Raw genomic sequence first — 25,340 nt, forward strand, 5'->3', positions numbered from 1 at the left:
TGTTCTCTTCTCTTTATTTTTAGCAAAACTAAGCCCATATGTGTATATACACACACACACACACAAATATATAATACAAATATGCAAATCGTTTGTATATATAGTCTATATATGTATTATTGTATCCCATTCTTTTTTACTTGTAGTAAATCTCTTTATTCATTACTAATGGAATACCAAATACGTACTTTAGTAACTCGCTTTTTTTTAATTAATAATATACCTGAAAATCACTCCACATTAGTTCATGGAGAGTTTTATTATTCTTTTTGCAAATTCATAGTATTCAATTGTGTGTCTGTGCCAGAATACATTTGGCTTGTTTTACTATCACACAAAATGCTGCAATAAAAAACCCGTGCATGTGTTTTTGCATATTGTTAGAGCTGTATATTCAGGTAGTAAATTGTTGGGCCAAAAGGTGAATGCTATGGAATTTTATTAATTATTGTAAAATTCTGTTGCACTCGTAAGGGCAATATGTGAGAGTTCCTTTCCTCATACGGCTTTGCCAAAAGGTGGTGTTGTCAAGCTGCTGAATTTTTGCAAAAGTATATGTGACAAATGTAGGTCTCATATTGTGAGACATCTCAATACTTAGATTTTACTTTTCTCTTATTATGTGTGAATTGAAGCATAATTTCATGTGGTTAAGGGAACTTTTACATCCTTTTTTTTTTTAGATATCTTCCTCTTCGTGTATTTTGTCCATTCTTTAATTTTTTTTGTCTTTTATTTTTCAATTTCAGAGTTTCTATATATTAAAAATATTTTCTCTTTATTTGTCATATGCATTTCAAAGCTTATTTCCCAATTTTTCATTTGTCTTTTGAATTTAAATATAGTGAGTTTGTTTAATTTTTTTGCCAAGGTAAGTTTTTGAAGTGGTTTATAATTTTTTTTCTTTTATTACCTCTAGATTTTGAGTGTTAATTAGAAAGCATTTTGCCACATCTAAGTTACAAAGGCATTCTTCCAAGTTTACTTCTAGTATCTATGTTGTTTCCTTTTTTATGTTGAGATCTCTTATCCATTTGGAGTTTATATTCTGGAATGGTATGAGACCTGGAATTAATTTTATCGTTTATCCAAATGATTATCTTGTTTATCCATTATTATATTTTAAAAGTTCCTTTGTCACCCAGTGATATATAGCACCACATTTTTAATGTAATAAATTTCAGTAAGCAGTCCATCTCTGGACTCAGTGTTCTGAGTCCTTTTCAAGATTTTCTTTAGTATACTTACATTTTATTCTTCCAGGAGAACTTCAGAATCAATTTGTTTGATATCAAAAAAAGACTTGTTGACCTATTTATTAATATCACATTAAATATATAAATTAGCTTATGTATAATTGATGTATTTATGATGTTGAGTTCTCATATCAAGAACAAGGGATGTTTTTCTACATGTTAAAGTACACTTTTGTGGCTTTCAGGAGTTATTTAAAATTTTTATCACATAGATTTTGCACATTTCTTTCTAGTTAATTCTAAGTTTCCACCAGTTTTATTGCTATTATAGATGCAGTTTTTCTCTTTAATTAGATCTTCTAACCCATATACGAATGCCACTGATATGTGTATATTAATTGTATATTCTGCTACCTTAGTGAATTTTTTTATTATTTGAATTCAGTCTTTCAAGTATATTACTACTGTATCATTTGCATAAAAAGAGACCTTTTGCTTTTTTACCCAACCAATATGCCTTTTTATCTAATTGTATAGAATACTATCTCCAATACAATGTTAAAGAGAAATAAAATGTAAAATAAAATATATTCACAAGGTTAAGTAGTAAAGAAGATAGTAGGCATTCTTATTTTCTTTCTGACCTTAATAAGAATGCCTCTAATGTTTCCCCATTAAGTTAGTGGTGGTTTTATGACAGAGATACATACACACACAGATATATATATGTATGTATATATATGTATGTATATGTATATGTATGTGTATATATATATATATTTACACACACAATATCTGTGGGGGGAGTGTGTGTGTGTCTATATATGTATGTGTTAAAATGTGAATATATATGTTAAGGAAGTCTCTCTATACAGATATAGATATATGGATATGTGTGTCTATATATTCTATAAATTCTTATTTGAGTACTTTTGTGGGGAATAGGTGAACGTTGTCACAAGAATTTCAAAATCTGTCGAGATTTATTATATGATTGTTTTTCTAAGATCTTAGATGAATTATGTTAATGGGTTTCTAATTCTGAAACTTTTTTGTCCTTAGACTAAACTCTACCCAATCATTATGTATTATTTTCCTAATTTCTTTATTAGACTGTTCATTCAAATTTCATGTAGGATTTGTATATTAATATTCACAAATGAGATAAATCTATCTCATTCTTTTTCTGTGCTATCTTTATCATGTTTAGGTATCAATATTACAATTCCATCATAAAAATAATTTAAAATTTTGTTGTATTTGTTAAGCTACAGAGCAATTTAGGTAGGAGTGAGATTATCTGGTCTGTGAATGCATCTAAGCGTGATGTATTTTTGGTGGAATAGTTCATTAACAAATTTCTATATTTATTCTATAGGAATTATTCTAGTTAAGGTTTTTTTCTTTACCAGGATCAATTCAAATAACTTGAATTTTCCTAGTAAATCATCCATTTCATTTTCAAAATTTTTTACGTGAGGTTGTATAAAATAATCTCTTATGTTTTCTAATTTTCCTGTTTCAGTGGTTATTCCTCCCTTGATAATTATATTTTTATAATTATGTACAGTCATGTGTCATTTAACAATGGGAATACGTTCTGAGAAATGCATTGTTAGGTGATTTCATTGTTGTGTGAACATCGTAGAATGCACTTACACAAATCCAGATGCCATAGCCTACACCACACCTTGGCTATATGATGCTGATCTTATCAGACCAAGGTCATTTATGCGGTCCATCCTTGACTGAAATGTCTTTATGCAGCACGTGACTATAAATAAAAGCATCTTAATACACACCAGAAGTTTATAAAACAATTGTTCTCATTTGCTTTTATCACTCACAAATTATCAGTAATTGTTTCAGTGAACAAGACAAAGAAGATGCAGCTGGTACCAAACCTCCCTTAATCATTGATTTCAACTTTATTTCCAACTGACCTTTAAAATCTGCCAGAGAACAGTGAAAGTGACTGAAAAGGGACTCATCCCCTCTTCTCTCTACAACTGTTTTCAGAGTCGCTCATGAAAAATGTCACTAAGGAAAAAGTTAAAGGATGGAAGAAGTATGTATAAGGCAATAAATCTACGAAATGGAGCTTTAAATTTGGCTTGGACTTTTTAGGATAATTTAGGACTGACCATGACCATGACCATCATAATTAAATTTATGTGAAAGATTATGATTATTTAAAAATCATAACTCCCATTTCATTATATACCAATGAATGCCCAGAGCCCAACATTATTATTAATCTTTGACAAATGATTTCTTTTTAAAACCTATTTCAATCTTAATTTTCTCTACAACTGCTCCCTGAAACAATTAACTTCGATGGCGTCTATGTTCCCAAGTACAACGGTGATTGATCCCAAGCTTCACTGCTACCCATCACCTCCACTAGTAATACTGGGGTCCACATCACTCTCATCTCTTGCCTGAATTACTGAAACAATCACTCAATTGATTCCCCTGTTTTGGCCCTTCTTAAAAGTTCTGGCTATTTTCCATAAGGCAGCCAGAGTTGTCCAGTTAAAACTTAAGTCAGACAGATTGTTAAATTTCCCTTCACAGAACCCTACAACAGAGCACTTTCTCTTCCAGAATAAAGGTATAAATCCTGCCAATTCCTCTAAGACCCATGCAAAGTTAGCCCAACTACTCTCTAACTTCTCTTGCTACTCTGTCTGGCTCATTCTCTACCAGCCACAACAATGTGCTGTTTCATTCCTTTAACTTTTCAAGTACTCTCCCATCTCATGTCATTTTCATTTGCAGTTTCCTCTACCTAGAATGCTTGTTATATAATATATGAACATAGCATATGGTGCTCCCTCCCACTCCTTTCAGGTTCTCCTTACATGTTACCTTGATACGTAAGATCTTCTCAAACTATTAAAATATAAAATAGCAACCCCTCTTTTTTAACTGGGACATTTTTCTCTCTGGCATGTACCACAAACTAACTTACTATCCCCACCTCAGTTTTTTATTTTACTTCTTTTCTGTTTGCTGCAAATTAGTTCGATGAGGTAGAGAAGTTTATTTTGTTTACTGGTATATGCCAGTGCCTAGAACTGTGCCTGTCACTAGTATACACTCAAATAAATAAATAAATGTTGAGCAAATGAATATGTAAAAGAAATCCAACTTCAGACTTGACTTTGTTTGCTAACCAGCAAAACCAGTGCAGAAGAAGTAGATAATTCTGCTATAAAATGTGAACTCCCTTTAGACATTTCCTCTGAATTTAATCATGTCCACACTGCAAAATGTCAGCTATTACCTTGTCCACTTGACACGTCACATTTTGGAATTTGGGAGCAGTAGCCAACTCGGATGTTTGGATCAGCGGTAAAACACCAGGGTGACTCAGCCCCATCTGGATTTCGGCAATAATTTTCTCTTAGATCCCTATTGAGAATAAGCATGTTAATGTAAGTTGCCTGAGTTCTTACAGTGGTGAAGTCAGGACTGTTACATTTCTAGAACCCCAGAATGTATGCAAGTCTACAAAGCAGCGTCCTAAGTTTTAGATTTAGGATAGATATAACAACTTAGAATTCAGTATACACAACTGACACTGCCCACATTACTGAAATGAATGCTATTAGATGTCAATATTTTCCTTCCACAGGGCTGGCGTTCCACACAAACACTACTGATTTGTAAAAGAGAGAAATAGTACCACTTCATTCTTCTCACTCATTCTCAAGACTTGGACTCTCAACTATACCATTTTTAAAAACTGGCCTGTTTATTATGTTTTCATGGCCCATATATAACATAGAAACGACATGTATCTCTCTTTGCAGAAGAATGGCTATTATTAACAGTCATTAACAATTCTCATTTAAAATAACAGTTCCACCTATTCAGACATTTACCACAAAAAACACAACAGCTATTTCTTCCTTGAATTCTGTATTCCTTTGATTTATTTAATACACTGCAAGGATTTCTTTTAAATACAAAGTAGTTCTTCCTTGATTTAGAGAAGTTACCTGAAATATTTATAAACATTTCTGCAAAATTAAGGCCTAATTATGCTGTAGAATATCTCACTATAGAAGTTGCCAGTATAGTACATGTACATCCTTTCTTTCTTTTTTTTTTTTTGACGAGGAAGATTGTCCCTGAGCTAACATTTGTGCCAATCTTCCACTATTTTGTATGTGGGATGCTGCCACAGCATGGCTTGATGAGTGGTATGTAGGTCTGCACCTAGGATCCAACCTGCAAATCCTGTGCCGCCAAAGAGGAGTGCACGAACTTAACCACTATGACACCAGGCCAGCTCTTGTACATCCTTTCTTGTACCAGTGATTTAATTAGATGTTTAGAGTTCTCAGTAAGGAAAAAGTCTACACTAATATTCTCTGTATGTAAAAAGAGTCTAGCTTAATACAAGATTCACATTAAATAAAATTTAGAATTTATGGGGGCTGGCCCCGTGGCCGAGTGGTTAAGTTCGCGCACTCCGCTGCAGGCGGCCCAGTGTTTCGTTGGTTCGAGTCCTGGGCGCGGACATGGCACTGGTCATCAGACCACGCTGAGGCAGCGTCCCACATGCCACAACTAGAGGAACCCACAACGAAGAACACACAACTGTGTACCGGGGGGCTTTGGGGAGAAAAAGGAAAAAATAAAATCTTTAAAAAAAAAAAAAAATGTAGAATTTATGATTTGCTCTCCTGAAAAATGCTCTCTAATTTGAAGCAAGTGTGTACTTTCTTTTTATAGATCTGTGGCTGACAATATAACAAAATTAATATTCAATCTATTGGAAACTATATTATTTACATCGCTTAGGTCCAATCACAAGTACTACAATTTCATTAATACCCAAATTGACCATTAGGAATGAGAAGTTTTTAGGAAGAAGCTTGGGTTTGGTTATAAAAATCAATAACTAATAGTTTATCCAGTCAAAATACATCCTGATACAAACCATTATTTAAGGTTATAAGAATAGCGATTACCAATAGTTAAGACCATTGTACAGCAAGTTTTGATAGTTATAACCCATATTCAAGCCTTTAGCTTTCTTATAAAATGATAAAATTATTAATTGAAAAGTTGAAGAAAATCTTTTATTTCTTTTAACCAATTTATGCTTTAAAAATTTGTCAGTACAAAATATGTGCATTGAGTTTTACATAAAGTTTACAGAAATTTGCAGTTTTAGGTAAATAATTGCTTAGTTAAATTATTTTGAGTTGTTAACTTACGACAAGATAATTAAATGGAGATCTAAGGCTATCAAAAGTCTTAGTTTAGGCCCACTCTGTATCCAGAAGCACATTACCCTAGATTAAGCAAGAATGAGAGCCAAGATTTCCCCAAATATTTTTTCCTAATTTCTTTCCCTTAAATTGAAAAGGAATTGTTTACAATTACTAAATCAAATTAGTGACTATATGATTCATGTAGATTCATCATAGTAAGTACTGTTTAGTTATAGTGTTTTAAAAATTGTCATTTGTAAGGAGTCTCAGTACTGGGGCAAATAGTGTTTAAAACAACCAGAGACACCTTACCAGCATACCATTCTCTGCTAGAGCACAAATAGTAAATGCATCAATATTGTGAACAAAATGTTGAGTCATATTTTATCATTTTTATAACACACCTCACTTTTCTCTTTTTGATATTTATATTTGGTTATCTTGACCAAATAACTAAATTAAGAAAGGATGGCTTAAATTCCAATAACATACAATAACTAAACTTTTGATAATTTTTAATTGTGAGATGTGTGAATTAAATTTCTATAATTATTCTCTTTTTCTTACAGATGAACTTCATTGGGTATTTGCACACACACAATTTCTTACTAGACTATTACCAATCATTAGAAGTTAATGAAGGAAAAGTGTGAACGGCACTGACACCGTCTCCTTTGTCTCTCAACTATTCTTTTCTCATTTTCTTTGCTTCCTCTACTTTGATATTTATTTCGGAGTTCTGAAACACAGGGGTCAGGAATAGAGAGTGAATATCTATAAATAAAATGGTGGGAATAAATGCACAATGACTACAAATTCATTCCTATTAAATGAAAAAAATCATAACAGATGAATATGTACTATCTAAGCAAATACACTGAATTAACTAAAAAACCAAAAACAAAAAAACATAAAATGTCTCCTCTCTTTAGTGGAGGGGCAATTGGTGCTCACAGTTCTCCATCTTGAAATGTTAAGCTCTCTTATTAAAAGCTAATTACATAAAGTCAATATATATTATTTATAGGTGCTATTTCAGCAAAGCCACTATGAATGGCATTTGTGTTATAAATTTCAAAAGCAATCATTTTATGTTCCTCGTAACAAGGTGGACAATTTAAAAACACATGGCTTGTGGCTCTATCTGTCCAACAAAAGTCAAGTGCTGAAAAAAAGCAGCCAAGGAGACGGCACATAATAACTATATAATTGATATTCAAGGGACGTTTCCTTGGCTGGATTCATCTAAACAATTGTTTTACCTCTCCACTTTTTAAAGCAAATCTAGAAATAATAGAAAACATTGATTTAAAATTTTTTACATAATTTTGTTTTGAGGCTGAAAACCTAGTTTACCATGTTGACTGAAATTAAGGTATGCCTCTTCTTGTAAGAGAAAACATATGCAACCTCCCCGAAAGTTAATACGAAAATTTAAGAAGGCACTAGTTTGAAACTTGCCTGGTTATCTTTACCACTAACCGGTTTATTAAATAGACATGCAAGAACAAAGCTGTGATCGGACACCTAGAAATGTGTTTCCCAAAGCACAGTACATCAGTCGTCTGATTTAGAATTACCTAAAGTGCTTGTTAAAATACATATGTGAGGTCCAAATATCAGTCCTAAGGAATCAAAATCTCTGGGTGGATGAATCTGCCTTATAAGTCCTGATTATCCCTAGGTACACTAAAGTTTAAGGATCACTAACACAGAAGTTAGTAAAAAGTAATCACTCTGCCTCATTTCCCCACAGCCTACTGAAATTTATAATATTTGCCTAATTTACTCACTTGCATTTGAAATTTTCAGGAGTTATATCATGCTGATGAGGATACTGGGAATCCCAACGCTGACATGGAATTCCATTCCAAATGGTATTGATGGTGCCCCGGTAACCTTCTCCTTGACCTTGAATGCATTCAGTTGTTTCCATAGGGATATCTGTGTCATTCATAGTACTGTGAGCTATTGGTAAAAAGAAACACAAACTTAAATAAAATCTTTCAACCTGTCATCCTCCTCTTAGAGTTCATTTGCTTTTGTATCACCAAGGTTTTCTGTCACATAGGTTTTTCTAATAATTGAGAGGAATAAAAAATTCAATTTATCGTTATTACTATCTCACTCAACCTAAAGGAGTAAATTAACATGGTGGACTCAGTTGTGGCATTTCTCTGCTTATGAAATGTAATATTCTAGCTTGGCTATATCTAGATCCATTTGAAAAATCATGGTCTTAGAGTATTTAAATTTCCTGGATCTGTCTAGTCATTCATTAACATTAGATGTAAAATCTCTCTATTTATTAAGGTTTAAGTACAGCATATATATTTTTTAAAAATCACTTTACTTTCTTTAGAAATTGAAAAACATCTATGAGTAATATAGTCACTAAATAGGGAAAAATTAAAAAGCACTGTGTTATAAGTTTGGCCATAAAGAAAAAGTAAGAAAAGGAAAATTAATGTTGGTCTAGAAATCAAAGTTACAAAAAAAATTGAATTTATCATTATCTCCACTCCAATTTTTCTTTCAAACATTAAATTAGTTTATTTGAAAAATTCTTTAAAGGCATTATACTTTCATATATCACTATAACTTATATATGCCGAATACACAGTATTTCTGAAATGACCATACAATTATTGCTAAAATTAGTTTTCTTAAATACGTATAAAGTTGGCAACGGTATTAATCATGGTTTCCCTCTAATGTGATTATATTCTAAGCTGATATATTAAATTTTTCTTTTTAATCAACTTTTGGCATTAAAAAAGCAAATCAGTTGTTCCTAGGCAGATTTATTTCTTGCTTCTTTCCTAGTGCAACTGCAATGCTTCTCATACTTCATAAAGATCATTAAAATCTCAGTAATAAAATAAAAAAAAGTACAAAATTAGATTTTTACCATAACTTAGGCTCTCTCTTTTTATCTTTAATATTTACTTGCTTAAACAAAATATAACAAACATTCTGGAGCAACTAAAATTCATATACCTTTTCAAAAGATACATGAAAATGTTTACGGTTCAATAAAGTCAATGTAAACTTCCCAGTTACCTTTAAGTTCTTAATGGTCATTCAAGATGCCTCTGAATAAAACTCAGGTTGACACTCTCTAGAACAGTTTAAGATTTGCACAAAAGTCTTTGATTCATTCATTCTGGGATTAGATGTATCATTTCTCAAAGGAGAGGTCAGAATTAGACATGCCTTCATAGGCTAGGGATGTCTATAAAAGTGTTCCACATTTATTAGTGTAAATTCTTTTAAAATGGCTCTTAAATTTTTTTAAAATTTATTTCTTCTTTCAAATAATTACTACCTTATGTGGCTGAATGTTTCATTTTATTGAGTTCCATGAAAACTAAGTAGAGCCTAAGTTTCAAGCTATTCTAGGAAACTTTGTAAAAAAATGAAGGAAGATTAATTACTGACCATTCCAACCACTGGAATATGTTGTATATACAGGTTTTCACGAATTGACCTTTTAAAATCCTTTCTTCAGCTTATTTTAAAATGGGCTTTTATTTCTTATGTATCTTGTTAAAGGAATAGAAATGTCTCAGAAATATCTTAAATTAAAAGGAAATTCAAATGGAGATGAGAAAATGTCCAGAGATTGACCCATAAAATGGTCATTGAGAGTACATAGCCTAGAGAATTAATATATATTGGTATTGGTAATAAGTATCAATTCAGGAAGAACAAGAATTGTTGGGCTGGGAGAAATAACTTGTATAGAAAAAGTTGGTGCTGGTTAGCCAAGTGCTTTATGATTTTAATATTATCTAAAGTTTTTTGGTGAAACAGAAAATAAGATGGATTTCATAGGTCCCAAGGAACTATATTTCCTCAAAACAAATTCCACTAATCTACTATACTTCTGAAGATTTGAGTTAACTGTTAAATGATTTGAGAAGACTAAGCATGAGGGGGATATCTTTAAAGGGTTATAACTCTAAAACAGGTTAAAGGTCAAGCTTATACTGACACATTCCATATCTAGTTATAAAACTAGGATGTGAAAGAAGACAAAAACAAATGTCTCCAGGAATTCATCAATTCATTAGCTTAACATTTTAAGAAAAAAAGTTTTGATTCTTCTACATCTTGGTCACAAGCTCCTGGGTAGCAAATTCATGTCCTTGGTCAGAACTCAGAATCCTAACAGTGGGAGTAAGGTCAGAGGTAGGGCAGCCAGAGCAAAAACACTTCCACACATCTTCTCATGGTCTTCCTTGCCTGTCTTGGGTACTTCAACTCTCTTACTTTCTTAATTATTTGTGTGTGTTTTATTTTATTTGTTTATTATTAACCCATTTTTCTCAAGTATTACTCTGGCACTGTGAACATGTAACAAAAAAACCCAGTCTTGATGAGTCCTGATGTCTATCAGGGCCACCTCTGTCTCGATACAGGTCCATCACATCTCACTGAGAACAGTTTGAGGCTGAGCCCATCAGAGATTGACACACTCTGCTCTTTGGACATTAGTATGATTTGTCAGATAGCAACCTAAACAATGAAAAAAGGAATATGAAATTCAGACATGATTAGAGATTTGGCCATTATTTGATGGACTGTCTAAATGTTGAAACAGGTGCAGAGGGCTGTTTCCTCTTCTGTGTGAAGGCAGCTTCACACTATAAATCTATGCCTCGGTGGGGGTGAGAGAGTCAAACTTTATGTCTACAGTGTAAATATAAGATTAAATATCAGGTATCAATTCTAGAGTGTGTTATTAGACAAGTGCAATTGGATTTTGCAAGCAATTTTTTCATAAATATCTTTTTTAAAATGATGCTCTTGTAGAAATGACCCATGATAGTTAAAATTTGAAACAATATGTAGAGCCTTAAACTCAAAAATAATTTGAATTGCACTGCTCTTTATAAAAAGAGGTGATTATTAAAGAAATATTATCATAATTCATTAGGAAATCAATACCTGGAAAATTCAATGAGTAATTTCAAGCAACCACATGATCAACAGAAAATATTAAGAGGAATGATAAAATTTAAAAGCTAGTAAAAGATAAATACTTTCCTAATTTGAAGGTAAAGCTTTCAAATTTTAGGAGTTTCTGTGAAAAGAAATATTAGAAAAACTAAGTCAAAGAAAAGACCACTCGTACATCAGGGAAAATATTTCACTGTTGAGTGATACACTGAAATTTCAGTGTCAAGTAAGAATACTTGAATTATTGGTACTAACTTTGCACCTCCACTGCAGAGTTTCCTAAGATTTAATTAAGGAATCTTTCACTTTTAAAAATAGCAATCATAAAATCCTCATTTGAACAATTATGTTGAACAGCTTTTTCTAAACTTTCATTAGTATATTTTAAAACCTTTGACATAAACTTATTTTTAGGAGTTACCAGATATTTATGAAAAGAAAATGTAAATTAAAATGGTTAAGTAAAAACCAAAATTTTGGTTTGGGAGTAAATAATTTGTATTATTTGACTCTAATTTAGAGGTAGAAACTTTTTAGTTTAGGAAACTTTTGAAATTATAAAAACCACAGAATACAAAGAATTACTGCACATTAATGAAATACAATATTGTACAGAATATATTTCTACTTCTAATTTCATTAGGCCTTGCTATAGAGTGAATGTTGTATCTCCCTCAAATTCATATGTTGAAATCCTGATCCCCAATGTGATGGTATTAGGAGGTGGGGCCTTTGATAGGTGAGCCCTCACAAGTGGGATTAGTGTCCCTTCCACTATATGAGGACACAGTGAGAAGACAGCCATCTAAGAACCAGGAATCGGGCCCTCACTAGATACTGAATCTGCTGGCACCTTGATCTTGGACTTCCAGCCTCCAGAATTGTGAGAAATAAATGTCTGTTGTTGGGCCAGCCTGGTGGCACAGTGGTTAAGTTCACACGCTCCACTTCAGCGGCCCAGAGTTCGCCAGTTTGGATTCCGTGTGTGGACCTACACACCTGTTGTCAAGCCATGCTGTGGCAGGTGTCCCACATATAAAGTAGAGGAAGATCAGCAGGGATGGTAGCTCAGGGCCAGTCTTCCTGAGCAAAAAAGAGGAGGGCTGGTGGCAGATGTTAGCTCAGAGCTAACCTTCCTCAAAAAATAAAGAAAGAAAGAAAGAAAGAAAGAAATGTCTGTTGTTTATGAGCCACCGTTCTATAGTATTATAGTATAGCAGCCTCAACCAATTAAGACAGGCCTTATCAAGGTATAAAGAATCTAAATAATAATATTATGATTTTTTGTCTTTTATTTTAATAAGTACCTATAACTTTGAAATATATAACCTCAAACAACTTGATGGTTTTACTTATTCTTGTGTTTGAATTCAGTGAAAACATTTCTTATGTTTTAACTACAAACTAGCAGTTTTCAAATAGTATTTTTCTTTAACTAAAATGTACCCTTTGAAGTTAGTGCATTTGTATTTATCCCATTTGACATTCAGCTGCTAGAAGCAACACCATAAATAAAAATTACATAATTCTGGAGACAATGTATAGAATAAATATACAGGCAAAAAACGTATATCTATTAGTACAAGTTAACTGCATAGTTTTCATCAATAAATAAAAGTTATTATGAGACTTCGTGCAGCTGTTTGGTAAATATTATCTGATGAGGACTATGATGGAGATCTGCCCATAGACTGCGTAACTGTGATATAAATGTTAGACCTTTGCTGCCTTCACTCACACTTACTACTCAAACAAAATGAATTATTCCTGAGCTGCAATAAAATAGACTCCTTCAGCTGTCCTACTGATGTTTATATGTCCTATTTGATATTTATCAAAATTTGTTGCAAAAACAAAAATATTTCACACCAATTGATTTAGAAAGGGCTATTAAATGTTGGGAAAGCTATTCCTTTGGACTTAATACTTTAACATGGGACCTGAACAAGGGAAGAATTTTAAAGAATCTCTAGTGGGCAAATGAAGTGTTAAAGAAGCACAGAAATATTCCCAAATATCAGCCGGGGCTGAACAAGTTTAGCCAAAGCAACACGTACTTAAAATACTAAATGCCCACATACACAAATGTTTTTGCAAGAATGTCTACCAAGCTCATACTGAAAATACCAGGAACTCTTCTGAGGGTTCCTCACAAATAAAACATTTGGCCAGGGGTGTCAATAGTAGGCACCCTTTGGAAGCAGATGCAAAGATATTTATATGATCCTTAGTGGCCTATGAGTGAAGGAATGTTTTTCTTTGATGACTGACACAAAGTTTTCTGTTTGGAAATGCTTTAACGAAAATAACATTTGCTGTTGAAATTTTTCACTGTCCTGTCAGGACATGATCAAATACAGTGGGTGCCTCTTGGAACATTAATTTCACTTTGCTCGGTGTGGATGTGTCATGATTTGATTGCTACAATATTTGGTAGAGAACTTTAAGTTTTGAATAGATTTTTTGGAAAGAATGAACATTAACTGTTATATAAATCTTGGGACAAACATCTTGCCTCCTGAACAGAGAGTCTAGTAGAACAAAATGACTAATAATAAATCTGATCCATTTTCTCCAGGAAGCCTAGCCAAATCCTTGCAGAGAGACCACATGGCCCTGATGGAGGTCCATGAATGGCAACTGGAGAATGTGAGTGCATATATATATTACAGAGAGCCATAGCCAGGGCTCTGTAAGCTTTACATGGACAAGCAAATCCTTACATTTACACTTCCCCGTTCCCTCCAAAAATCAACATTTTGCAGTGGTGATAATGTATTGCTGTTCTTTTGCCAATATATAGAACAAGTTCCTTCATAGGCCATTGGACAAATACCTGATTATTCCTTGGAGTAGGTCAACCCAACCCAATTCTTATTCCCAGCTACTAAAGAGCAACTAAAATGTAGGATTTACTTTATGTTAGTCCCCAGAGATTGAGAACAGTCTGTAAAGCTACTCTCCTATCAACAGACTTGTGCTCTTCAGACCACAAAGGACAGGATCAGGCTCAATGGAAATTTAAAGAGCTTCTTGTTTTAAGATTGACATGGGAAAGTAGCATAAAGACCTGCAAAGTACAAACCTCAAATTGCTTGCACACTTGCCTTCCGTGTGAACCTAGGATTCCTATCTGAAACTTTTCCCTGGACTTTATCCAAGCCTTTTCTGGTATAAAATGCTTGAGAGACAAGACTTTCATGAAAGGTCTTCAACTCTATACTCTTATTCCTTAGCAGATGACTTGGTAAAGACCTCCAAGTACAAGATCTTTCCCTTGAGAAAGGATATTGATAGCATTGTTTTTTCCTGACTCAGAATATAATAATAAGATTTTATTTCTATGACTCTCTGGCCTTGGATGAATTAATAAAATTTAGAGAAATAATCAGCTTTCTTTAAGAAAGAAAAAGAAGTTGCTAAAATTATTTTTCCAACACACAAACACACTGAATTTTAAAATGTGAGATATTCTCTTAAAATGATGCCAAAGTACATTGCTTACTAGAAAGAAGGATTCAGTTATTTATTACCAATGACTGCATACCTGTATTAGTCTGCTCGGGCTGCCATAACAAAATACCACAAACTGGGGGGCTTAAACAACAGAAATGTATTTTCTCACAGTTCTGGAGGCTGAGAAGTCCAAGATCAAGGTGCCTGGCTGGGAGGTCTCTTCTTGGTTTACCGATGGCCATCTTCTCGCTGCGTCCTCACATGGTAGAGAGAGAGATCTCTCTCTCTCATCCTATACTTACAGGGCCACTAATCCTATCAGAGTAGGGTTCCACTCTTATAATCTCATTTAACTTTAATTACCTCCTAAAAGCCCTGTCTCCAAATATAGTCACACTTAAGGCTTCAAAGTATGAATTTTTTGAGGGGAAGGGGACAAAATTCGGTCCATATCAATACTTTTTCTTTTAAAGATTTTTTTATTTTTTTCCTTTTTCTCCCCAAAGCCCCCCAGTACATAGTTGTATATTCTTCGTTGTGGGTCTTCTAGTTGTGGCATGTGGGATGCTGCCTCAGCATGGTTTGATGAGCAGTGCCATGTCCGCACCCAGGATTCGAACCAACAAAACACTGGGCCGCCTGTAGCAGAGTGCGCGAACTTAACCACTCGGCCACGAGGCCAGCCCCCATATCAATAATTTTAATAGAAATCTTAGCTATCAAAGTTCTGCCTAGGTCACACTTCTGAAATGATTTGCTCAACAGGTATAAAGTTTCAGTTATGCAAGATGAGTAAGTTCTAGAGATCTACTGTGCAACATAGTATGTATAGTTAACAATACCGCATCGTATACTAAAAAATTGTTAAGAAGGTAGATCTCAAGTTAAGTGTTCTTACCACCCACAAAAAAAGGGCAGCGGGGAGGGAGGAAACTTTTGGAGGTGATGGATATGTTTATTACCTTGATTGTGGAGATGGTTTCATGGGTATACGCATATGTTCTAACCCACCAAATTGTACACATTAAATATGTGCATTTGTTATATCAATTACACCTCGATAATGCTGTCCAAAAATAAATAAAATGGCTCTGGACACTTACATATCTAGAAGTTTAAAAAATAACAAGGAAAAGAAAGAGGAGGAGAAAAATAAGGTAAAATATGACAAAACTTGTCTATTTTGTTGGTAAAGGGAAAGCCATCAAGGCAACCAGCAACAAATGAACAAATGAACCAGGGAAGCATGAAACCTGAGGACAAGTTGAGATTATGCGAAGAAGGTATGAAGCAAATCTTCCTGGTTGGCAATGTCTGAGGAAAGCCAAGTTTTCATATGAAAATCAAGAATCATAGGAGAAATTCCAGGAGACAGAAAAAGAAAATGAAAAACTACCACTCTGTAGGAAAGTAACATTTATTCATTCAACAAATATTCGTTAAACTCCTGTCATGTGCAAGGCAATGTGCTAAGTTCTACAGGAGACAAAAAGAGACATGGTCCTTGCTCTGCTGGAGTTTACAAATTTTGATGAAGAGAACTATTAACCAAATAATTTCAAAAATAAATGTAAAAACCAGACTCTGAGAACATGGAAGGAGAAGTTTATGGTGCTCTAAATACATAATAAAGAATTTGACCAAGTCAGGGAAGTAGAATGAAGAAATGGTAAATAACTGAGGAAATAATAAGTGAGGTGAAATTTGAACAACGGGTAGCTGTCAACTAGGTGAGAAAGGAAGAGAAAAGTTTTCGAGGCAGAGGAGACAGCACAGGTGAAGGAACTATAATAAGAATATGGAAAATATGAAGTATAGGAAGAAAACTACTCTGGCTGGAACAGAGAGCCTGGAGAGAAATGTGGTAGTATATGAGGTTAGAGATAAGGGTGGGGGAGTAAAAGATGGGGTTGTTTTTTTGTCTTTGTCTTAAGGTCAAAGGGAATCACTGAAGGGATTTTAACCGGTGTGTGTGTGTGCAGTGTGTGTGCTAGGAATGGGGAATGATACACTCATAGATTTTGTTTTGTTTTTTAAAGATTGGCACCTGAGCTAACATCTGCTGCCAATCTTCTTTTTTTCTTTCTCCCCAAAGCCCCCCCACCCCATACATAGTTGTTTATTCTAGTTGTAGGCGCTTCTGATTGTGCTATGTGGGACGCCACCTCAGCATGGCCTGATAAGCAGTGCTAGGTCACACCCAGGATCCGAACTGGCAAAACCCTGGGCTGCTGAAGTGGAGCAGGCAAACTTAACTCGGCCACAGGGCCAGCCCCAATATACTCAGATTTTTAAAATATTACTCTATTTGTAGTGTGGAGAAAGGATTGGAGGGGAAAACTAGTGAATATAGATACAACTCCACTCAGAAGGCTATTCAAAAATTCAACATGAAAAATAATACCCTTTTGGATAAAGGAGACAGTGATGGAGTGAAAAGGTCATATTTGAGAGGTACATAGAAGCTAAAATTGACAGGTCTGAGGATGGATCAAATGTGAGGAGTGAAGGAAAGGGCATGCCTAGGATTATTCTAGGCTTTTGAATTTTAAACTGTGTAAATGGTGGTACCAATAATCCAGAAGATAGCTTAAAAAGCAGATTAGACCATCCTACAGGATAAATGAAGAAAATCAGAGAAAAAGATAATAAATGATAGAAGTCTCCAACCAGGTGTGTTGCTGAGCAGCCAACAAGCATCTCCTAGTTAGTGTACTCCATTGGGACCACATCAGCCTTATATGTCTAATATGTACCAAAAAAGTTCTCAGAGGGACTCCTAGGGTTCTGGAGATCCTTTCAGGATCAAAAGATCAAAAACTATTTTCAAAGGAGATAAAAAACCACAGGAGATCAAAACTATTTTCATAACAATGCTAAGACATCATTTGTCCTTTATACAGCGAAATTCCCAGACTACACTTTATATATGATATCCCAAAAGACTGAATGCAGAAGCAAATATGAGACACTCAGCTATCTTCTTCTAATTAAGGTGATATTAAAGAAATTTGCAAAAAATCTAGAACAATGCCATTGCTCTCCCTATTTTTCTGAAAAAATATAGTTATTTTTCATTTAAAATATATTAATATCCAATGAGATTATTATTTTTAAATGAATTAATAAATGCTTTTTTAAAAATTTATGTTTTAATTTCCAATACAGTAAATATTGATTTATATAACCCACATAGACAATTTGGGGTTCTCAATAATGTTAAAGAATGTAAAGACATCTTTAGTCCAATAAGCTTATGAACAACTGATTTAGATAATCAATGAGATTTTCTAAAGGACATCAACCACAAGATGGCTTTTCAATTGCCAGAGAGCTATTAAAGTTCACTTCAGAAAAATACAATTAGTCCCAACAAATATTATTTCTCTCTGAAAAGCAGTGAACTAATCTATATAGCAAAGTGTTACTCAGAATATGAAGTTATTATAGGGAAAAGCCATAAGAAAATCAGTACTACATTCAGGCACTATGGAGAACTGCCAATCTTTTTATATGTGTGCAATGTCTTAAAATTCCATATACCTGGAAGTCTTAAAAGTTATATAGCCAGCATATTTGTGGGCTACTGCCGTTTGGGTAGACATCACCTTCTGAGGAGTATGGTGAAGGAAGACTGAGAAGGCCTGTCCTAGACACCCTGGCACACGTTTGTCAGGTGATGAGTAACATTCATCCTTCACTTTCAGTGATAAACTGATTGTAAGATTAGAAGATTGGAAACGAAGTGACAGGAACAAATTTGTGGTTCATTCAGCTTTTTAACAAATAAAAGGAGGGCCAGCTCCATGGCCGAGTGGTTAAGTTCGCGCGCTCTGCTGCGGCGGCCCAGGGTTCGGATCCTGGGCGCAGACATGGCGCTGCTCATCAGGCCACGTTGAGGAGGTGTCCCACATCCCACAACTAGAAGGACCTGCAACTAAGATATACAACTGTGTACAGGGCGGGGTTGGGGAGATAAAGCAGAAAAGGAAAAAAAAAAAAAAGATTGGCAACAGTTGTCAGCCCAGGTGCCAATCCTTAAAAAAAAAAAAAGGAAGATTGGCAACAGTTGTTAGCCCAGGTGCCAATCTTTAAAAAGAAAAAAAGAAACAAAGAACAAATAAAAGGAACTGAGAGCAGTATTCAAAACCTTGGCTCTGAAAGGTGGGAATATCCCAATGTCAAGGCGATGTCAACCTTTACTTTACTAGTTTGTGCTAAAGCTCTGAAATTTCAGTTTTATCATAGGCCTGGGCCTGTTTTTTTCACTTCTATATCCACAGAATCTAGGAAGTGTTAAACAACCCTCTTTTTTTTAAAGATTTTATTTTTTCCTTTTTCTCCCCAAAGCCCCCCAGTACATAGATGTATATTTCTCGCTGTGGGTTCTTCTAGTTGCGGTATGTGGGACGCTGCCTCAGCGTGGTCTGACGAGCAGCGCCATGTCCGCACCCAGGATTCGAACCAGCGAAACACTGGGCCGCCTGCAGCGGAGCGCGCGAACTTAACCACTCGGCCACGGGGCCAGCCCCTAAACAACCCTCTTTATATTCTCTATGTGCTCCCTGGGAGTGCGGCTAGGCCTAAGGCTTTTGCCATCACTGTTGACTTAAGACTTTGCATGACCTTCAGAGAAGACTGAACTTAGATGTGCTGTAAGCACAGACATCAAACACTTGCATCTCAACAAAGGCAGAACTAAACTTATTATCTTTCTCCTCAGATTTATACCACTCTCAAATATGCATCATCTACCCAATAACTTAGGAACTTTTAGACTTTTCTCTTTCCCCATCTCATTTTCCACTACATCCAATTTGTCATTATAAACTGGACATTTTACCTCTTTAACATTGTTCATGTCCTCCCTCACCTTCTTATTCCCACTGCTTACTGCCCTAGCTCACATTCTCTTTTTTTGTTACTGGCCTGTTAAAATCAGCTCTTATCGGACTCTGTCTCCTTTCTCAGCCTTCTCCATGCCAATTACTCGAAATGTATTGCAATTCTTCTGGGTCACTGGTCCTTAAATGTTGGTTGTTTTTTGTTTTCTGCTTTTGTTACTAGAAGAATTTTGAACAATTATTCATATTCCCTCTCATGCTTTTAAGTTGACATCTACACTTTTTATGGCAAGTTTAGTTTCAAAAGATATGATTTCTAGCATATTTTCACTATTATTTATACAAAAAAATTTATATCACTCTTTTAAGCGGATTTAATGGACTTTAAATACCACAGTGATTTGATGAGTACCTGTTTCCAGATAAAAGGTACATTATCAAATTTTTTTCTCCTTGAATCATTTTTCCATTCTACTTTACCCACAGAATGTTATTGCAATGCAATGTATTTTATTTCATGTTAGAGAGTCTTTTATTCCTTACCCCGTCAAACTTTTCTGAAAGATTTTCATATATTGAGATTAATTTTTTAAATTTTTGGGGACTACAAAATTCTAAGAGATAAATACACACATACGCTAAACACACAAATACACATATGTATATATATGTACATATTCTGGATAGAATTACAGAATTATTAGTAGTACATAAATAATAAATAGCATGAATACATAGTATTTTCAAAGGATTCTTTGTTTAGTAATCCCAAGGTTTTTATATTCCAGTACAATAAACCACTCAGGAAGGGTGGGCAGTCTACCTTTGTTCAGTAAAGTAGGCAAGGGTAGTTGTGAATGGTAAGGTAGGATGTTGAATTTGACTGATTCCTTAGGAATATGTGCATCTCAAGCAGAAAACTTTGGGAAAGAATTCGTATAGAAGCAGAGGAGCTGGACTTTGAACCCTTTAAGCTATCCATGTCCACAGACCCTTAGGACAGTCTTTGTGTTCTCCTGGGTTTTGTGGACACCAATTTGGAGACTACTATCACAAATCAGGTAAGACCACTCTCTCTGCTTAATTTTTCAGTGTTTCTAATGGCAACTGGATGGACTACTCTTGGATTCTACTTGACCTGCCTCCATCAATATTATTTTTCTCATCTTCTTCCATTTCTCTGTTTTCATCCCATTCCTACCCATATCAACCTAATTGCCATGTCTTGATACTGCAATGTTTCTCCACCAGTCCATATCTTTGTAAACCTTTCCTTACACCTAATCACAGTCATTTGTAGAAGTGAAATGAGGATTATTGATAGTAGATGGACAGCTGCTTTCTGTAGGTGTTAAATAAATAGTGGCAACTCTAGTTTTCTAATACAGTTATTATTTAATAAAACAAGAGTTTAAAACTCCTCCTTCAACTTATGAGAGGATAAATAACAGAATCATCAACTCTATTATTCAAACATGTTGAAAACTCAGAATGGATTCAAGTAGTCAGGACTGAGAGATAATCAAAAAGCTCACCCAAGAATAGAAGGACACAAACAAAAAGTGATAATCAATATTCTGTTACAACCAGTGCATGTAAATATGTGTGTGGTATACAGAATTCTAATATGGGCCCCAAGATTCCCACTCGTTGGTGTACACTCTGTATAATCCCCTCCCCTTGAGTGTGGGTAGAACTTGTGGATATGACAGGAGAGCCACTCCTGTGATTAACTTATATTGTACAACAAAAGTGAAGAGATTTTGTAGATGTAATTAAAATCTCTAATCAGTTGATTCTAAGTTAATTAAAGGGAGATTACTATAGATGTGTCTGACCTAATCAGGAGAGCTCTTTAAAACAAGGTTTAGGGGTCAGAGGCAGAAAGCTATCCTGTTGGCCTTGAAGAAGTAAACTGCCATTTTGTAGAGAAGGTCATATGGTAGGAAACATCAACTGGTTTCTAAGAGCTGAGGACTTCAGCACTATATCCACAAGAAACTGAATTCTGCCAACAATGAGTGAACTTGGAATGAGACACTGAGTTATAAATGAGACAGTAAGTGTGGTGGGCACCTAGATCATGGCCTTGTGAGATCCTAAGCAGAGAACCCACATGATTAATGCCTGGACTTCTGACCCATAGAAACTATGAGATAAGAAATGTGTGTTATTTTAAGGCGCGAAGTTTTTGGTAATTTGTCATGCAGCAGTAGAAAACTAATACACAATTGAAACCACCACCAAATTTCTTGGTTTTGCATTATAGACTTTACTATACATGTAAGCCAAAATATTTGGAAGAATATTCGCAAAACATTCTCTCTCATGCTTTCCAGAGTTCCAGAATGTTAACTTCGCTTCATTCATTTTAATAAAAAGTGCAGTCTCAAGATACAATTTTACAAACTAAAAGCTGTCTTGTAAAGAAATACTTCCAAAATATTCCCACAGCTCAAAAGCTTATTTTAATTGTAGCTATATAAGTTTGGCTCACAAATTCTACCACCACTTTCTTAGAATTAACATCTTATAAACACCACCCTCTGTTTAACAAAGCCATTGGAATTATTGCATGTTAGTTACATAATACGCCAACTTCTCTTTGGATAGAAAAGAAAAAGAAATCTATGTAATAGTTAGGAAGTGCCACATTCATTCTATTTCTTTCCTCTCCCAATGTCTTAAAAATAGCCAAAGATTGGTTGGGAACTGAAGAGGAGGGTAACACTTGGATTTTTTTGGTGTGTGCATTCCAATTAAAGGATGAATGTGCTGGTGAGTGTGCATGTGAGTGTGTGTGTGTTTGTGTGTGTGTGTGTGTGTGTGTATTTATACTGGTCTTATTCCAGAGATGATTTATAAGAGTATCTAAAACACGAAAACAGAAAGGAAACAGGTAGTTTATTGTACTTAAATGATCTAGAATTATGGAAAGATTAACAAGATTTAAAAAGTCAATGAGTGGAACTAACTCAACCTATACAGAGAAATACTGTCATAGGAGTTATCTTTTATCTTAAAGGACCAAACAGATGACTCAATTTCTGTGAACATTGTGTTCACATTGAGAACCTTCCAGAATCTGCAGTTATTTCACATATGCCAGGCACATCCCTTCTCTGTGGGCTTTATTTGAGTGGTCTAAAACATTTCCTTTTATTAGCAGGTTTAAGTGGAGAGAGATTATCCTGGCAGTATCGTAGTGTGGATAATACTGAATTTAAATACTTGTTCAAAGAAATATCCTTATCATGCTGTTCTGGTAAAATACACAAAGACTTAACCATATCCTCACAATTGTATATTTATCATTCTGGGAGCTCATACCTGATCTTATGCGGATTATTTGTCTTTTTATGGCTCTCTCTATATACATATCTTTATGTTATCAAATCAATTTATAACATTATTACACTTTACTGAATTTATGCAGTTCTACTGGTCTTAAAGCATTTTAGGATCCAGTTGAAAAAAATAAGACCTGTACTCATAGAAATAAAGACATGTCTATAACTAATTTTTATTTAGGATTATTTCAGGGAACAGTAAAAATGTGTGTTAACTCTGGAGGAAAGGGACAAGTACAGATTTAAAGGCATAACACAAAGCAAATGAGAAAAGAAGCTTTTTATTATAAATTCAGGACAACTGGGTAAAGGTCAATATATAGAAAAAGACTAGAACTGCTGAAAAACAGGTTGAAACAGAATGCAGTGTGCGTACAAGGACAGCCAGAGAGGTGAGGATTGGCTACTAGAGATGAAAGACACCTATAAGAAGCTTCTATCAGACTTATTATTCTTCATGGCAGCCTCTGTCATTCACCAGAAGAGGTTCACAGTCAGTTGATAGCTCATGTTATGTCTGGTGAGGAAGAATAGGGAAAGTATACAGGATTGGAAAGTAAGAATCTAAGGTCCTAGCTTTTATGGCTCTGATGACGTTTATAATACCGCACTTATTCCCTGACTTCTTTCTCCCTCTCTGGAATTTTTTTCTTTTTCTTGACAACATGAGAATGTTTAGGCCTTTACCCTAAGTATAAATATTTTGTGTATATGTGTGCACTTGTGTATTTATCTCTTTCAAAATAATGGCTCTCTGAAAATTCAAAAGATTGTGTAGGATTATGTGACACATTTTTAAAATATTAAAACCTGCACCCATTAAAGCATCAAGTGAAATAGTTGTTAACCTGTCTCACTAATAATCACCTGCTTAGATCCAGTCTGTGAGAGGAAAAGGAAGCAATAAATTTGACCCTAACTTACCGCACACTTTAATTGCACAGTACTCCCAGGGGGTGTCAGGGTCAAGAGTATAGCACCATGGCCTCGGCTTGCCATCAGGATTGCGGCAATAATTATCATCAAAGCCCTTGTCAGGATATCTGCAAACCACACCAAGAAAAGTGTCACATAAATCTGCCTAGAAACACCACCCAGCCCACAACTCACAAAATAATTTTCGACTCAGCTCAGATGCTACTAGCTGGGGAAAAAAGAAGTTTCCTGTTTTGCCTTACAAGGACTGCTAAATCTATTAACTTACAGATTCTAGTAAGTATAGAGTACCATCCCTTTTGCTGGTAAGTTAGGTCCATTTGGTACTTATCCACCAGTTGAGGTCCCAAACTGAATGCCTTTGTCACAAAGCCCAATTAAGAAAGATTACATAAACATGACCTCATGTAGAATGCTCATTAAGAAAACAGGTCCTTTTCTGGGCCAAGCTTAAAGTTCAAACTGAAAGTCAGGTTTCAATAGCTCTGTTACTAATGATAGCTCAATTTTGGAAATAGAGCCTTTCTGGGTCATGCCCTCACCTCCACCAGAGCCAGAGACAAACTCCATCACACCACTTTCTCTATACCCTCTTCCCTCTAAATTAACAGAGTCCTGAATTGGTGACTTGATTTTAATTGCTACCATATCCTTTCTGTTCTCACTTAAAAGACAAGAGATGAACTTAAAAATAAATGAGAGTTTTAATTTCATTTAAAAGAACAACAAAAAAACAAAAAGAGAAAGAAGAAAGAAAAAAATCTGTCAGCAATTTCCAAAAAAGGTAGGGACAGTTTCCTCTATAATTATTTGTACATTTATTCTTTATAATAAAAACAAGAGAATTCACTTTTTCTTTTTTCAGCTACAAGTTTCATGTGAAATGAATGGGCCAAAGTAGACTTTTTTTTTTTTTTGAGGAAGAGTAGCCCTGAGCTAACTGCTGTCAATCCTCCTCTTTTTGCTGAGGAAGACTGCCCCTGAGCTAACATCCATGCACATCTTCCTCTACTTTAATACGTGGGACACCTACCACAGCATGGCTTTTGCCAAGCAGCACCACGTCCGCACCCGGGATCCGAACCAGCGAACCCCGGGCCATCGAGAAGCGGAACGTGTGAACTTAACCGCTGAGCCACTGGGCTGGACCCAGACATATTTTTTTTTTTTAACTATTTAAACTCAAAACCTACCTCTGAGGAGAAAAGTAGACTTGGTTACCTGACTTCTCCAGATTGGCAATTTCAAAATACACCAGAATAAACCAAGCAAAAGAATTGTTTGCTTCACTTTTCATTCCCTTTCTATGAGCATGACCTATGTCATAGTGTCACAAATGTGACCCTACTTTACCTAAGTCAC

The 25,340-nt window shown here is 34.8% G+C and overlaps 1 protein-coding gene across 9 annotated transcripts in view; it reads right to left on the reverse strand.

Annotated features, from left to right (window-relative positions):
* Positions 1 to 25,340, reverse strand: part of HGF (hepatocyte growth factor) — a 75,039-nt gene that overhangs the window by 24,298 nt on the left and 25,401 nt on the right. For 7 of the 9 annotated variants that reach the window (XM_070264456.1, XM_070264454.1, XM_070264457.1 and 4 more), the window contains 3 exons: positions 23,967 to 24,085; positions 8,221 to 8,395; positions 4,486 to 4,613 (listed from right to left, as the gene is read on the reverse strand). In XM_070264456.1, coding sequence (XP_070120557.1) covers positions 4,486 to 4,613; positions 8,221 to 8,395; positions 23,967 to 24,085 — 422 coding nt within the window. Of the gene's footprint in view, positions 1 to 4,485; positions 4,614 to 8,220; positions 8,396 to 23,191; positions 23,560 to 23,966; positions 24,086 to 25,340 lie in introns of those variants that run through there. The other 2 variants (XM_023639073.2, XM_070264459.1) reach the window with 2 other exon arrangements.

The sequence above is a fragment of the Equus caballus genome, chromosome 4 (assembly GCF_041296265.1).
Source record: "Equus caballus isolate H_3958 breed thoroughbred chromosome 4, TB-T2T, whole genome shotgun sequence".
Classification (NCBI taxonomy): Eukaryota; Metazoa; Chordata; class Mammalia; order Perissodactyla; family Equidae; genus Equus; species Equus caballus.